This window comes from Hippopotamus amphibius, chromosome X, assembly GCF_030028045.1.
Source record: "Hippopotamus amphibius kiboko isolate mHipAmp2 chromosome X, mHipAmp2.hap2, whole genome shotgun sequence".
Classification (NCBI taxonomy): Eukaryota; Metazoa; Chordata; class Mammalia; order Artiodactyla; family Hippopotamidae; genus Hippopotamus; species Hippopotamus amphibius.
In genome coordinates, this window is record NC_080203.1 from 4,916,795 (window position 1) to 4,931,752 (window position 14,958).

Here is a 14,958-nt window from a genome sequence, read left to right on the forward strand (position 1 = left end):
GCAGCATTTTCATAGTAGCCAAATGATGGAAACAACACAAGTGTCCATTGATGGATGAGTGGATGAACAAAATGTAGTCTATCCACACAATGGAATATTATTTAGCTTTAAAAAAGCGAGAAAATCCTGACACCTTTTACAACATAATGAACTTTGAGGACATTATGCTAAGTGAAATAAGCCAGTCACGAAAGGACCAATACTGTATGATTCCACGTATATAGCATATCTAAAACAGTCAAATTCATAGAGACAAAAAGTAGGACGGTGATTGCCAGGGCTGGAGGGAGGGAGACTGAGGAGTTGTTACTTAATGGGAGCCAGTTCAGTCAAGGGAGCCTTCTCTGAAGAGGTGGTACCTAAGCTGAGTCCAGAAGGACCAGTAGGGCTTAGGCAAGCAGCAGAAGACAGCAGCGGTGGTTCCAGGTGGAGTGAGCCCTGGGTAAGGGGAAAAGAGAAATATGGGGGAAAAAGAGGGGTTGAGGGAGGAAGGGAGAGAATGTTAACAGCAGAGTGGAGCAATAACCACAAACAGTTCAAAGGAATTTATTAATTTGTAAGTGTCTCTACTGCAGATGTTAATTTGAAGAGTCATCCACCCACCACCAGCTTCAGGGCCTCTTCAGAACTGCTCTGCATAGAGGGGTGACAGCCAGAGCTCCTGCCCATCGCCTTCTCCAGGTGACACTGCCTGCTGGCCGACCACTAGTTCCTCACTCCCTGCCCTGCAATGGACTTGAGACCAAGAGCATCATCATCCCCCTGGTCTAGAGAAGACCGCAGGGGTCCCGCTCCTGTTTGGCAGATAGACACACAGATCAACAGAGCAGGACTCAGAGTGAGCACTTCCTACCTGCCACCCTCCACACCTTTTGCCTACCTTGGGAGACAGACACTGGGACCTGTGCTAAGTGTCTGCAGCCAGTGCTTGAACTACGTACTTGTGCAGGAAAATGGAGATATTAAGAACACATATTAGAAAAGAACCAAGTGAACTATGTATAAAATAGATAACCAACAGTAACCTGCTGTATAGCACGGGGAACTCTACTCAGTACTCTGTGATGGGCTACTTAGGAAAAGAATCTTAAAAAAAAAAAAAGAGTCACAGATGTAGAAAACAAATGTATGGTTATATGGTTACCAGGGATAAGCGGCGGGGTGGGGTGGTGGAGGGGCAGATAAATTGGGAGATTGGGATTGACATATATACAATACTATAAATAAAACAGATCACTCATCAGGACCTACTGTATAGCACAGGGAACTCTACTCAATACTCTGTAACAGCCTATATGGGAAAAGAATCTAAAAGAGAGTGGATATATGTATAACTGATTCACGTTGCTCTACACCTGAAACTAACACAACATTGTAAATCAACTATACTCCAATAAAAATTTAAAATGCTTTTAAAAAAGAAAAGAATGAAGTGGGAGGTGACTACGTGCAAAGGAGCCCAGAGAGATGCTGTTCTCTTCTTCCTTCCTCAAACTTGGACAGGCTGAAGCTTCTGGAAGCCGAGCCTAACAGTCTGCACCCTGAACAAGATTGGCTATTAGTTGGACTTGGTAAAGGGCTTCTGGATGATTGAGTCAAAAACCTGCCCGCAGAGAGGCTTCTGGGAGAATTCAAGGGGACGTGGGGGTAATGCATATATGTGTGGGGACCTACACAGCTCTTCTAGCCCCTGAGGTCAAGGCCGGAGAAGCAGTTGGGCCCAAGCCATTATGGCTTCTCAGCAGCAGCTGACTCGGGGCTGTTCATCCCATCTGACAGGTAGTCGTCCTCATTATTCTGCTTCATCTTGGTCTCCAAAACTGTGATGCGCTGCTTGAGCTTCTGCTGGGCCCCCGTGTACTCGGCCAGCAGGCGGGCAAAGCGGGTGTACGAAGTCTCCATGTTGGTCTCCAGCTGTCCTAGCTTCTCCTGCACATCCACCTCCATGCTGGCTGCCACCTCATTCTCATCCAGCAACCCCTCCTTCATCAGGATCTCCCGGCCTCTCTCCTCCAAGACCCTCTTGGCATCAGGGTACTCAGTCACAGCTTCCATAAGATCATCCTTGGACAAGCAGAAGAGATCTGAGTAGCCAAGGCTTCGGATATTGGCTGTGCGTCGATTGCCCATTTTGCTGCCCTTAATGTTAAGGATACTGATCTCTCCAAAGCAACTCCCAGCCGAGAGCAGGGCATACTGAGTGATACCATCATCTGCCACCACTGCCAATTTTCCCTCCTTGATTATGTACATCTCCTTACCAATATCCCCCTTGCGGCAAATGTAATCCCCAGGGCTGAAGACCTGAGGGCGGAGTTTTAATACCAGCTCCACCAGCAGGCCAGCCTCACAGTCCTGAAAGATGCGTACTTTCTTGAGTGTGGACAGGTGGACATTGATGGCTATCTCAGCCCTCAGCTTGGCTGGCAGGTTCTTGAGAACTTCCCGCTCATCCACACTCTTCTTATTGGTCCACAGGTAGTCAAACCACCTAATGACCTTGGCTTCCATCTCCTTGCTGACCTTTCGGAACTGCATATAGTGTTTGACAGCATCGATCTTGGCCTGGAACTCAGCCCGGGTGGCATTCATGTTGGAGATCATGGAGCCCACATTTCCCACAATGGTGGCAAAGATGAGGACACCAATCAGGAAATCAAAGATGACAAATAGGTACTCCTCATCCTTTACAGGGGGTGGTGTCTCCCCAATGGTGGTGAGGGTCAGTGTAGACCAGTAAAGGCAATAGATGTATTCCCTAGAAAGGTAGCCATACTCAGGGTCCGTGATGTTGGGGTAAACCCAGGTGTCAACCCCAAAGCCAATGGACTTGGAGATGGCATAGTAGATGCAGGCATTCCAGTGGATAATGACCAAGATGTAGAGGACCAGGTTGCTGATGCGGAAGATGTTGGGGTAGCTGGTGCGTGTCTCAGTGCGGTCAAAGAACTCAAACATGCGGGCAAAGTGCAGCAGGCGGTTGAAGCGCAGCTCAGGGCTGTGGATGCCCACAGCAAAATAGATCAGGTCGGTGGGGATGATGGAAGCCACATCCAGCTTGAACTGCAGGGTGTGGATGTAGTTGTCCCGCAACTTCTTGGTATCTTTGACCAGCAGCCCCTGCTCCAGGAAACCTAGTGGAAGACACAAGCCAACGTACCACCTCAGCCTTCAGGCCTGTCCCTCCTGATATACTAATGCTCGGCAAGGAACAAACTGATCACTTAACCCTTCTTCCCAAGGAGGGGTATAGGAAACTCATATAGCATGGCTGGCCGTAAGTACCCTAAGAGATCACCCCCAGGTCTGAAACTCACTAAGCATGTAGGACACTAAGCATGTAGGAAACAAGGTTCAAAGAGGGGAAGGCTCCAACCTGTGTCCCAGCCAGACAGTTGAGGCTAACACCATGCCAAGGGGGCTTCCTGAGAATTTGGATTCAAGCCTTTGGACTTATGGGTCAGGCTCCTGCCTGCACGTCCCAGTTATCCACTTACCTGTGCGCAATCGGATGAAGAGGTCTGCGATATAGACCACATCTGAGAAGTAGTCCAGCACCAGCCACACTACGTAGTATCCTCTCTGTAGGTCACTGAAGCAGGCTCTGCAGGAAGACAGGACTGGGCTTCACCATCAAAGCCAGCCAAGGCCCCCTGAAATCCCCAAACTGATTGCCTGCTGTGAGACTGTGAGCAGGGCTTGGGATGGCCACAAGGGGCACTGATGAGTCCGTCAGTCAGCTGCCAAGAAGACTTGTTTTCAAAAGCAACTACTACTCCAACCCTTATTATTACGTAGACATCACTAATGACCACTACTTGTCTGTCTCATCCATTGGACTGTGAGCTCCAAGAAGACAAAGACCACCTCTCAGTCATTACTGCTTGCCCTATGTCCTAGCCCAGAGCACATCCTAGCCCAGGATTCAAGTGCTCAACAGGAGTGAGTTGAATGAAAAATAAGTTGTTGGAAGAATGCACACAATACACAGCTGAATAGCCTGCATTCTTGGCTCTTCAACACACCTGTTGAGAACCAAACACGGAGCACTGGCCAACCCAGCCAAGAGAGAGCAGTAGCTGGGCTTAGATTCAAAGCAGTGGGAATGAAGAGAGGTTGGAGCCTGCAGGAGAGTTCTAGGAAAAATTGACTTGGTGACTGGATGGGTCGGGGTCTCAGGAGAGGGCAGAGGAAGGGCTAGAACCCAGAATGATGACTTAGTGAGAGTATAAGTCAAGGGAGGAGCACTTAACTCTGACTACTTGGTTACACTTAGAATAAAACCCAGCCCCTCCCCTGGTGCACAAAGCCTGCAGAGCCAGCCTGTGGCTGCCTCTCTGATGCTTCACCTGCAGTCCTGCAGCCACACTTTGTTGTTCCCTTCTCCCAGAATGTTCCCTCCACCAACCTCAAGCATCTAAATAGCCTACTTCCTCTCATCACTCAGGTCTCAGCCAAGCTACCACCTCCTCAGAGAAGCCCACCCTGAGTGCCCTTTATCTAGTAGCTCCCTGCCTCCAGTCCCTGGACTCATCTCGGGCATTGGTTCGTTCATGGTCACCGTCAGTGCCCCCCACTAGCCTGAGAGCTCCAGAGACCACGTATGTCTTGCTGACCACATTGTCCCCCAGCCCTGAGCACTGAGCCTGGCACCCAGTAGGTGCTCAGTCAAATCCTTCCTGTATGAATGACTGAGGTGGGGGATGGGGTGGGCGACACTGTCAGGAAAAGCTACATGCGGAGAGTGACTTCAGAACTGAGACTGCTGGAAGCATCGCCATAGGCTGAAAATGGGGAGAGGGAATTTTCTCTTGAGGAAACAGCATGTTCTGATCCGAGAGCAGTGAGTGCTGGGGCTAGGGTATGTCCGGAAGGTGGAGCTAGAGAGAAGGGCCAGGTCCGGAGGGCCTTGAAGGCCATGCTGAGCGCTTGAATTTCATCCTGTGGGCAATGAGGAACCATTGAAGGGTTTGTGAGGAAGGCTTGACATCATGGAATCCCAGTTTCTATCAACCATGCTAATTGCAAGTGTGCAGGATGCATTGGAGGGGGCCAGGGTGTCTATAAGGAATGGCTGCGGGGCTGTGGTACTTGTCCCGGGGAGAGAGGAGGGTAGCCTCACCTAGGACAGTATCAGTGTGGATGAGGAAGTGGGAAGAGATTACAGACGCCAGGAAAAGGATAGACAGGAGGCTTTGGCAGCCTGTTAAATCGGGTTGGGGTTCAAGGAGTGGAGGTTTAATAGGGCAGAGGAAGGAGCCATTGGAAAGTAGGGAACCCAGAAAGAGGGCTGGGTTCGGGTGCACTCTGTGTCCACACCTGGGACTGGGTTGCTTTGGCCACCCTCTCCCAGACCACTCCCTGCTCACCTGGCCACCAGTAGGCACCAGTTGTAGAGGACGGGCATGGTGATGACAAATAGCCAGCGGTAGTACCAGTCCCCAGCTGGGTCCAAGACAAATAGTTCAAATTTCTTCCTGAGGAGACAGAGAGAGGCCAGGCTTGGGAACCGGGCCCCGGGTGTGGCACCGCTCCAGCTGCCAGAGGCCAGGGGACCCTGAAAAGCAATGCCTAAGGGTATATGCGGGGTGAGGGATGGGTTGTGTTAGGGCCTCATTTTTCAGGAAGCCACAAGCTGGCACTGTGCATCTAATTAGAGCTCACTGAGCTGAGGCACCCCTCTTCTTATTTTGACCCCACATGGGCCCAGTGGCTCTTCTGCCCTCTGGAGGCCTCTTGCCCTGGGCAGGGACTTCCACAGCATAGTAATGAGGGCTCAGGGCCGATTCGCACATCCCTCCAGGGAAGAGAGAGGAACTCCAAGCAAGCGAGTGCCACGTGCTTCCTGCCCCCACACCCCCTCCTGTTTGGTCCCCGGTCTCCAGCTCCCAAATCACTTTCCCAGATGCTGTGTCCTGCCTTGGCAAGAGCTCTTTTCCTCTACTGGCCAGAGGTAGGGAATGTCGGCTTGGCCAGACATCCACAGTTGCCTACTCATTCCTCAAAGAACAGATCTTCCAGCTCTGCCTTCTTTGGCCTCCTTGCTGGCTGTGTCTTGCTCAGTTGTCTCTGGGCCTTCCCTGCCGCGAGGCAGCCCCCAGCACAGCCTCTTCAAACACCCACCTCTGCGCTCACATGGGTGCTGGTATTGGCATCCCCTCAACAGCACTCCCTAATTGGAACCTGCTCTGCATTTACTGACTGCTAGAACCCAGGCTGGGGCACCCTTGGCTGAGCCCTCTCCCTGCCCACATTCAGGTGTCCTTGCTACTTGCTTTGTGAGCAGCCAGAGGACATCTGGCAAGAGGCAGCTAAGGTGAGAAAAGCCAGCAGGGGCTCCCCAGGCAGGTGGGCCATTGGGGTTAGAAAGGGCACAGGCCCTGGTCACCCCTGGCTGTGGTATGAGAAACCCCAGCCCGCCCTCCGATCGCATGCTTTGGAGCCCTTCCAGTCCCACAGGCCGGACAGCTATACTTGGTGGCCTTGCCCTCGCCGTCCTTGTCGCCTTTGCCATCCCCCTGCTGTGTCGTCACAGTCTGGAGCTCAGGCCCACGGAAACGCTCAAGGAACGAGTCAGGTCTAGGCTCCTCCTCGCGGAAGTTCTTGTTGGCCCACTCTCTGATGACCCCCACCAGGCGGGCGATCCTAGAGGGGAGAGAAGGAGCAGGAGGCATAGAGGAGAATCGCACTGTGAAGAGAGGACCTGCGCCCGGGACAGGGGGATGGGGCTCGGGCGTGACTCCCAACACAGCAGCCTGAGGGGTAAGGGGCTACTCCGGGAAGACTTCCTGTAGGAGGTGCTGTCTCTCTCGATTGTGAAGAACAAATAGGGGCAAGATGGAGGTGGTGCTAAGGGAGGACAGGTCAGGAGGAAGGTTGGCTCAGGCTTCCTGATTTCCCCATGGAGCCTGTAACTCTGGGCTAGAGACCTGGAAGCCCTCCACTGGGAAGCAGCTCTCCTCCGGGCGCTGCCACAGACAATCCTGAAGAGAAACCTCTACCGGTCACTCGGAGCCTGCTCACAGGAGCCTCCTCTGGAGGAAAAAGTTGAGCTAGGACAGCGTTGACAGTGTTTCCCAGAGGTCTTGATAGAAAGGCCCCGTGGGACCAAGGGAACCCCATGATCTGACAGGCCTCATGGGTTGCAGGGGGTAGCAGCAGGGCAGTGGTGAAACCCACCTGCGGAAGCCAGCCCTCTTGCGCTGGGGGACATCCACCTCTGCCAGCCTCTGCAATTCTGAGGAGGTGTCATCGTCGGCCGCAGACTGTGGCCTGCAGAGGAAGGAGCAGAATAGACCAAGGGTTTTTGTTTTTGTTTTTCTGGGCGTGCCTAGAAACCCTATCGTCCTTTTAGAGGCGGTCTTTGAGCCAAAGATTGTTTACTCTGTGACAATGAGGCAGAGCTGGGAGGAACGAGCAGCCTCAAGGCCATCTCTGAAATGATGCAGCCTGAGCAGACTCACCTGGTGCTGGTCCTGCGGTCATCTTTGCCATTGACCTTGATGGCAGGAGGTGCATGATGGTTGTGGTTATTGGCTGGGGAGCTCCTCACGCCATTGGCTTTTTCTGTCATCCTCCATGTACAACCAGGACCCTCACCTGCCAGGGAGAGGCCCAAGAGGAAGGTCACAGAAGACCCTGGCACCCATATAACTCAGGAGAGCCTCAGGCGAGCACTGAGAACAGAACCAGGGCCCACTTGGCAAACCCCGGCTCCCCTGGGTACTGCTTGGCAGGCTCCAAGCACCCGGGAGATGATGGCACCCTTCCCTCACTGGTAGGCAATTTAAAAGGCAAACAGTGCTAAACTGCAATTTTTCTTTTACCTCAGTGAATTTTCCGACATATGAACTAACAAAGCTAAAACAAAACAAAACAAACAAAAAAACTGTTTAAGTCATCTCCTGGTGTCCTGCTTTGCAGATGTCTGGCACAGGCTTAAGCTGCTGAGCACCTCCAAACTAGCCACTGCCCCCCAAATTCCTGCCCCATGGGAGGAGATATACCTCCTTGGCCCAAAGAAGTTACCACCTGCCCCTGCCCCCAACTCTCTGGTTCTCCTCAAGTGGGAGACCCATCTTTCACTGACTTCTTCACCAGGGGCACACTCTGGGGGTCTTTTCTTTCAGCTCCAATCACACTCTCTCTAGCACCTCCAAGCTGAGGAATGAACAGTAGCCCACTGGATGGGGCAAGGAGTGAAGAAGAGAGAAGGGAGAGCTCCCATGGGCTCTATAGGAAGTGGTCTAAGTCAGGACTCTCTCCCTTGGGCTATGGGAAGCCTTGTAAGGGCTGAGCAGGAGCATGAAAAGCACAGCATTGTATTTGAGAAAGATCCCTCTGACTGCTAGGTAGAGACTTGATTAGAGGAGGAGCAAGAGTGGAGGTGAGGTGGAAAAGTCTGGAGAAGACAGTGCCGATGAAGCCCAAGACAAGTGGGTGGAGTCATGCAGGAAGAGCCCTGGAGAACCCCAACATTTAAGAATTGAGCAGAGGAGGAGGCATCCGCAAAATAGATTGAGAAGGAGCATCCTGATAGGGAAAAATCCAGAAGAGAGACAGGAAATGGTGTTCCACCGTGTGTTTTGCATGGGGTCAGAGAGGCTGGGATGGCTCTTCCCCGCTGAGGCATGCCCCGCCAAGTTTGGTCAGAAATGATGAGCACACCCCACGGATTACCTGCTGGAACTCCTCCCCCGCCCCCCCACCCCAGCTTGTTCCAGCTTCTGAAGCCGTCACCATGGCGACAGCAGGCACGTCAAGCTCTGTGGTGAGTGGTAATAACAAGCAGCCTCAGAGCTGCTCACCTGCTGCTCTCTGTGGGACTGCGGCACCAGGAAGCTAATGAGGGCACCCGAGGGAGAGGACCCGGCATCCCTGAGTCCCTGCTTGCACCCTAGAGGTGACTGACCATGGAGACAGAAAGTTCCAGGCAATGCAAACAAAGCTGGCGCCTTTTGCACTGATCACGGCTTCGGGGCTGGCTGCCTGGAAGCCTGAAGATGTAGAGGGACTGGAAATCAGGCCCAGGGTGGGACTCAGTAGAGCACTGCTGAGTGGATGAGCAGCAGGGGTAGAGCAGGGGCAGTGAAAGTCACGTCCAGGGGACACTGGTGTGGGAGGCTGGACCCAGAGTGCAGAGTGCGCTCTGCTTACAACAATAGGGCAGAGGAGGGCAAGGCTGCCCAAGGAGGCTGCAAACACCGAGGACTTGGGACAGCCTCCTGCTGATAGAGAGCCAGCGTTAGCCACCTGCCACCACTTGGACTCCCCCCCTCCTTGCTGATCATCCTCAATAACAGTGGCCCTGAACCCACAGGAGGGACAGCTCTGGAGACACGTGACAACATCTATGCCCCCTCTAAGTTTCTGGCACCAAGACAGATTCCTCTCCCGTGATCCCTGCTCCTTCTCTGCCAAGAACAGGCTCTTCCCTTCGTCTGGCTGCCCTGCCTGCTCTGCCAGCCACACGCCCCTGCATGACAACTGCCCCCGCTCCAGGCCTCTCGCCAGTGCTTCCTGTCTGCACACTCTCTCCAGAAACGTCATCCAGTCCCAGACTTCAATTACCATTATGTCCCCACTCAGGTGTCTCTTCCAAGCTGCCCATCCATATCTCCCACTGCCTACTGGACATCTTCTTTGAGGCGCCTCAAACCCAGCCCACCTAAAACTGAACTTGACACCTTCACCTACAAATGGGCTTCTCCTCCAATTTCCCCGCCTCAGAAAGGGGCGTGTCCTCTACCCAGCTGCCCAAGCCAGAAACCTTCAATCATCACCTCTAAGCAGCCTCCGTCCTCAGTTGATCGTCCCCCCTAAAAAGTGTCAAAAATCTTTCCATTCACTGCCCTCTGTCCCCAAGGCCCTGGCCTGGTCTTGAGCCTTCAGGGCCGCTCTCCCGGCCTGCCGCAGCAGACTCTGACCAGCCCAGCACTCACTGGGGTCTGGACTGGAGGGGAGACGTGGACACCATCAGAGTTGCCGGCAGTTAAAGCTCTGAGAAGCAATGAGCACCCCCAAAGCATGAGACAGAGGATGAGGCTGAGGGGAGAGTCCTGAGGAGACTGCAGAGGACAGGCCCCAGGAGAGGGAGTCTCAGGGAGGGAAGAGCCTGCAGGGCCCCATCAGAAAGAGCAGGGCTGCAGCAGAGCCTGGCCCTTCTTCCCCGTGAGGTCAAAGTTGGAGCAGCTTGGCATCAACCACTAGGGGCCTCGCTGGTGACCTCATCAAGAGCAGCATCAAGGAGTGCCGGTCGAGAGGGCTGTTTGCAGGGTTTCAGACTCCTTTTACACAAAGGAGATAGCAAAGCAAGTGGGAGGGTTTTGAGGTGGGATTCAATAAATGGTGAAAATATCTGTGCTTGTGACCAACCCTTTAGGGCTGGAGCACATGAAAGATGGATAGAATGGGTGGGTCCAGGTACCAGAGGAGGTGAGATGTGACCTGTGAAGAACACAGAGGGAAGGGGCCCCCAATGAACAGGCCAGGAGGAGGGGGAGGTGATAGGCAAACATGTTAGATGGGGTATGGGGAGAGTGAGGAGCAGGTAAGGAAGTTAACGCCTGCCACTCCCCAGCATTCTCAGTGAAACGGGAGGGGGTTCCATCTTCAGAGGCATCAGGCAGCAGTAGGTGCAGACTTGAGGAGGACAGAAAGTTTGCAACAGCTGCTGCAGGGATGCCTTGGGGAAACCAAGCAAGTGTGAGGGCAGGGCTAGGCTGTGTGAGGAAGACAACAGACGTGTAGTTGGCAAAGAGAAGAGAGATGGGCAGGGGACCTGGATAGGAGGGAGACTTTCAAAACCAAGGGTGAGCCCATAATTCTGTAAAAAGACCAACATCAATTGCAGTGCACTTCTGGCCCTCTTTTCTCCTCATCCACTAGATGAACAACTAGCCCAAGACTTTTATAGAAACACCAGCCTGGTCCAAGAAGTCTCTTAAAAGCATTCTGACAATGATTCCTTCAGAGATGTTAAGGCCAGGAACAGAAGGAGCTACTACTTCCCAGTCTGTGGCCCATTCAGATCTCACTGCTACCTGGTGCTGAGGTGAGAAAGATGGGTCTGGCAGAGTCTCTGACCTCAGTGTTGGTCCCAGAATAAAAGAGAAAGTCAGGGACACAGTTCATCCTCAGTCACTTCTCTGTCCACATCTATTCTGTTTCTCAGCAACATTTGACACGGTTCAGGCACTCTCTCCTTGAAATAATGGGTTCCATGCTCCGGGTTCTCCTCCTGTCTCACTGGCCACTTCTTCTTAGTGTCCTCTGAAGCTGACTCCTCCTCTTTCCTAATTCTAAACGTTGCAGTGTCCTGAACTCAGTCACTGAGTACATTCCTTATCTTTTCTCTCTTCATCATTTCATCATCTAGTCTTCTGGCTTTAAGCACATTTGTACACTGATGACTTGCAAATTATAACACCTGCCCAGCCTCTCTCCTGAACTCCAGTTTGTCTCCCTGACATCACCACTTGGATGTTGAATAGGCATCTTAGGCTGAACCTGTAGAAAACTGAGGACTTGATCTTCCCTCAAAACCTTATCCTCTAATACTTATCTGCACCTCAATAACGGCAATGCTGTTCTCCCAGTTAGTCAAGTCAAAACCCAACAAGGACCTACTGTATACCACAGGGAACTCTACTTAATATTCTGTGATAATGTATATGAGAAAAGAATCTGAAAAAGAATTAATATATGTATATGTATAACTGAATCACTTTACTGTATACCTGAAACTAACAGAACATTGTAGATCAACTATACTCCAATAAAACTTAAAAAAAAAACCTTAGAGTCATCCTTGACTCCTCCCTTTCTTTCATACCCCCACATGTATGCAAATCGTGCTAGTAGCAATTCTGTCCATTGCAGTAGAAAAAGTCCTGGGCAGCAGGCAGAGAATGGTGCCAAGGGGAGCCTCATGTGCGTCTTGGGTGGCAGGGAGGTGGGCAGGCAGGCAGACATTGACAAGGAGAGCCAAGAGGAAGCTAAAATGGGGGTGGGTTATGGGGCAACTTCTTGTTCATTGAGCAGCTACCACGTGCTACTGGCACTTGACCTAAGTTAACTCATTTAATTCTCACAACCATCTGGCAAGGCTGATGCTATTACTATCCCCATTTCACAGATTCACACCTAAGCAATCTGGCTCCAAAACCACAGGGCCAGCCTGGAAGATGAACAGAGCCAGGGATTTGGGCATGAGTACCAAGAAGAGAGCTAGGTCAGCACTGCAGCAGGCGCGGCAGGCTCTCAGGGCTGACTTTAAGTGTGGAGCTGAAGCTGCAGTGACCCCCTTGTGCCCCAGGCCTGGAGGGATAGTTAGAAGGGGCTCAGCTGTGGAGAAGGAGACTTGCAGGAGCTGAGGACAGGCAGCCGCATGCTGCAGGTGGAGAGAGGGCCTGGCACTCACTGGGCAGGCATGGGTCCTTGATGCCGATTCACCTCTGGCTATTGTAAGCCACCCTGAGGTCAGCGTCAAGGCTAGCATCTCCGTGAAGAAAGATGCTTGACTGCTATTTGTTGAATAGACGACGTCTCCAGTGGGCCCCACGGGAAACAGGGCTCTGCCCAAGAGGCCTGGCAGACCAGCGTGGTGGTCACTCCTTTGACAAGGGGCTGGAGCCTCTAGTGTGTACACTGTTACACCAGAAACTTTCCAAGGTTGGGTTGCTTTTGCTACCAGGGGCTTTATTTCCTTACAGATTAAGATAGGACTAGAGCAGTGTATCTGATCAGCCACAGTCAGCCACACCCCAGGGGAGGCTCCTCCTAGGACCTTAGAGACAGTAGCCCATACCCCCAGCCCCTGCTGTCCTCACTGAGAAGCCCCTCATGTGCTCCACATCCCCAGGTGCCCACGGGCCAGCTCTATCTGCTGGAGGCAGTCACTGGGCCCCTGACTCACTGTGTCCCAAACAGACGTGACCCTCTGACCCCAGCCCCAGCTCCTATCTCCCCAGTGCTTTATCTTGAGAAAGGCCCATCTCTCCCCACATGTGCTCAATCCAGAATCCTAGGTAGGAGTCATCTTTGACACCCCCTCCCCATCCTCAAATCCTGTTGGTTCTACTGCTGAAATCTCTCTCCAGTACTTTCTTCTCTATTCATCCTGACTGCTGCTGCCCTAGGCCTGGCCTCAACCCTGACTCATTGCTTCTCTGCCTTCAGATCCCCAGACCATCCTCTTCTCTACCTTCCACACCACCAGGGTGAGGTCAGCAAGTCCACACCTGGATCTATCTGTCACTTCTGATTTTAAAACCCTTGGACACATGCCCTCACCCTAGAAATAAACTTCATCAGGGCAGAGACTTGTATGTTTCATTTTCTCATTAATCCCCAGCGCCTGGCCCCATGGCAGGCACACACATATTTTGGATGTGTGAATGAATGGATGAGTTCCCTAAACTTGCTCTGCACATTCCCAAATCCATACCTCGTTTCATGTTCACTTTTTCATTCTTTATTTGTATCATAGGCTTATCATATCTTGACAATGATTTACTCGCTTATTTTCTGTCCCCCACAAGATGGTTACATCTTGTTCCCTGCTGGGTCCCAGGAATAAGGATAGTGTCAGGTACTCATTGAATGGACTGAAAGATCGTCTATGTAATAAATTCCAGCTTCATCTCCTGTGGGAGCCTCTCATGTTGGAGCCTGGTCAGGTGGCCAGGGCTGATCCTGGTAGTTCTGAGGTCACCATGGCAACCAAGGGCCCACCACGTACACACCCTGTCAGTCAGAGTTGGGACTCAATTCCAAGCACATGTGCCCAGTCCAAGCACTCAGCGACCCTCCCTCTGGAGAAGGCAGCCACCACCCTGGAGGCCTCCACTTGACAAGTGGTACTCAGGGTTCTGCCCACGCTCCACCAGCAGTAGGGCCCAGACCCTGGCAAGAGGTATACAGGTGGCTGCTGCAACACTAGCTGCCTCCTCTGGCCATGATCTGACATGGATGGAGCTGATACTTGCTGGTCTGGGCTCAAGCTCAGGGCAACCAGGGCAAGCTCAGCTGGACGGCCAAAATGAGGAACCTATCCCTGTGCCAGGACTGCCGGTTGGTTCTGGAATCTTCCCTCAGCCAGAAGCTCTAATGGCTTCACTCTAGATGCATGTGTCAAAATGGCAAAGGGGCTGGTACCCAAAGACTGAGAGGCCCGCAGCAGGAGCCTTCCTTCAAGGATCTCCCGAGGAGGCCAGGGTGTAGCTCGGAGGGCTGAAAGCAAAGGCTGCAATCCCAGCAGGGTTTGTGGGAGAAGCACCATATACATAAGCCCCCACCCCTACATTCGTTACTGCTTATATGCAGGGAGTCAAGGAGCTCCATGTGGCACGGTCCCCATGCTCTGAGGCTCAGATGCCCAGAAATGCCCTGGGCCAGGCAGGCAGTGGGGGCGGATGCAGGTGTAAGGCCCACAAACTCCTCCCTCTCTCCCACCCCACCCCTCCTGACCCGGCAGGCTCTCAGCCCCTCTACTGTCCCCTAGGAGGGTGGCTGGAGAAGGCTTGGAGCAAAGGCTCAGCTGCCTTGAGGCAAGCCAGCATCACCCTCAGTGCCTCCATACACCGAAAGCCCCCAGGATTGCACTTGTGTACTTTGACAAAGGACAAAGTCTCCCCACACAGCCACTTTCCCTCAGCTCCCTGGGCAGCCCAGGCACATGAGGGCCCATGTCAAACCCAACTGAAGGACCTACACACGTTCACAGGCTCTAATCCTGACCCTGTAGAGGCCACCGGCCTTTCCTCACCAATCAGACGGCTTCAGAGGCAGGGTGTCCCTTGGCCACAGTCAGCATCTGTTGGTCCGTCTGAGAAGCTTCCAATCAGAGACAAGCCCTCGGGGGTTCATCAGCACCTGCGGCCAGCAGAGACCTCCCGATGCTCCTGTCCCCAGGAGACAGTGGGGTCCCTGAACCCCCACGTCACTCGCAGCCTCTCA

General features: G+C 52.8%; 1 protein-coding gene across 1 annotated transcript; it reads right to left on the reverse strand.

Annotated features, from left to right (window-relative positions):
• Positions 1–1,728: 1,728 nt before the first annotated feature.
• CNGA2 (cyclic nucleotide gated channel subunit alpha 2) lies at positions 1,729–7,573 on the reverse strand. The gene is made up of 6 exons (XM_057719344.1): positions 7,464–7,573; positions 7,180–7,272; positions 6,475–6,645; positions 5,370–5,477; positions 3,498–3,604; positions 1,729–3,134 (listed from the first exon to the last, which is right to left on the reverse strand). The coding sequence occupies exons 1-6, from the start codon at positions 7,571–7,573 to the stop codon at positions 1,729–1,731; spliced, it is 1,995 nt and encodes a 664-aa protein (XP_057575327.1).
• Between the last annotated feature and the right edge of the window lie 7,385 nt (positions 7,574–14,958).

Bases quoted from the DNA above. Each gene is read 5' to 3' on its own strand.
- CNGA2 (XM_057719344.1), bottom strand. From the start codon at position 7,573: ATGACAGAAAAAGCCAATGGCGTGAGGAGCTCCCCAGCCAATAACCAC. The intron at 6,646-7,179 runs GTGGGTTTCACC...TCTCCCCTCTAG, and splicing joins AAGAGGGCTGGCTTCCGCAG to GATCGCCCGCCTGGTGGGGG. The intron at 3,605-5,369 runs GTGAGCAGGGAG...GTCTTCCTGCAG, and splicing joins TGGTGCCTACTGGTGGCCAG to AGCCTGCTTCAGTGACCTAC.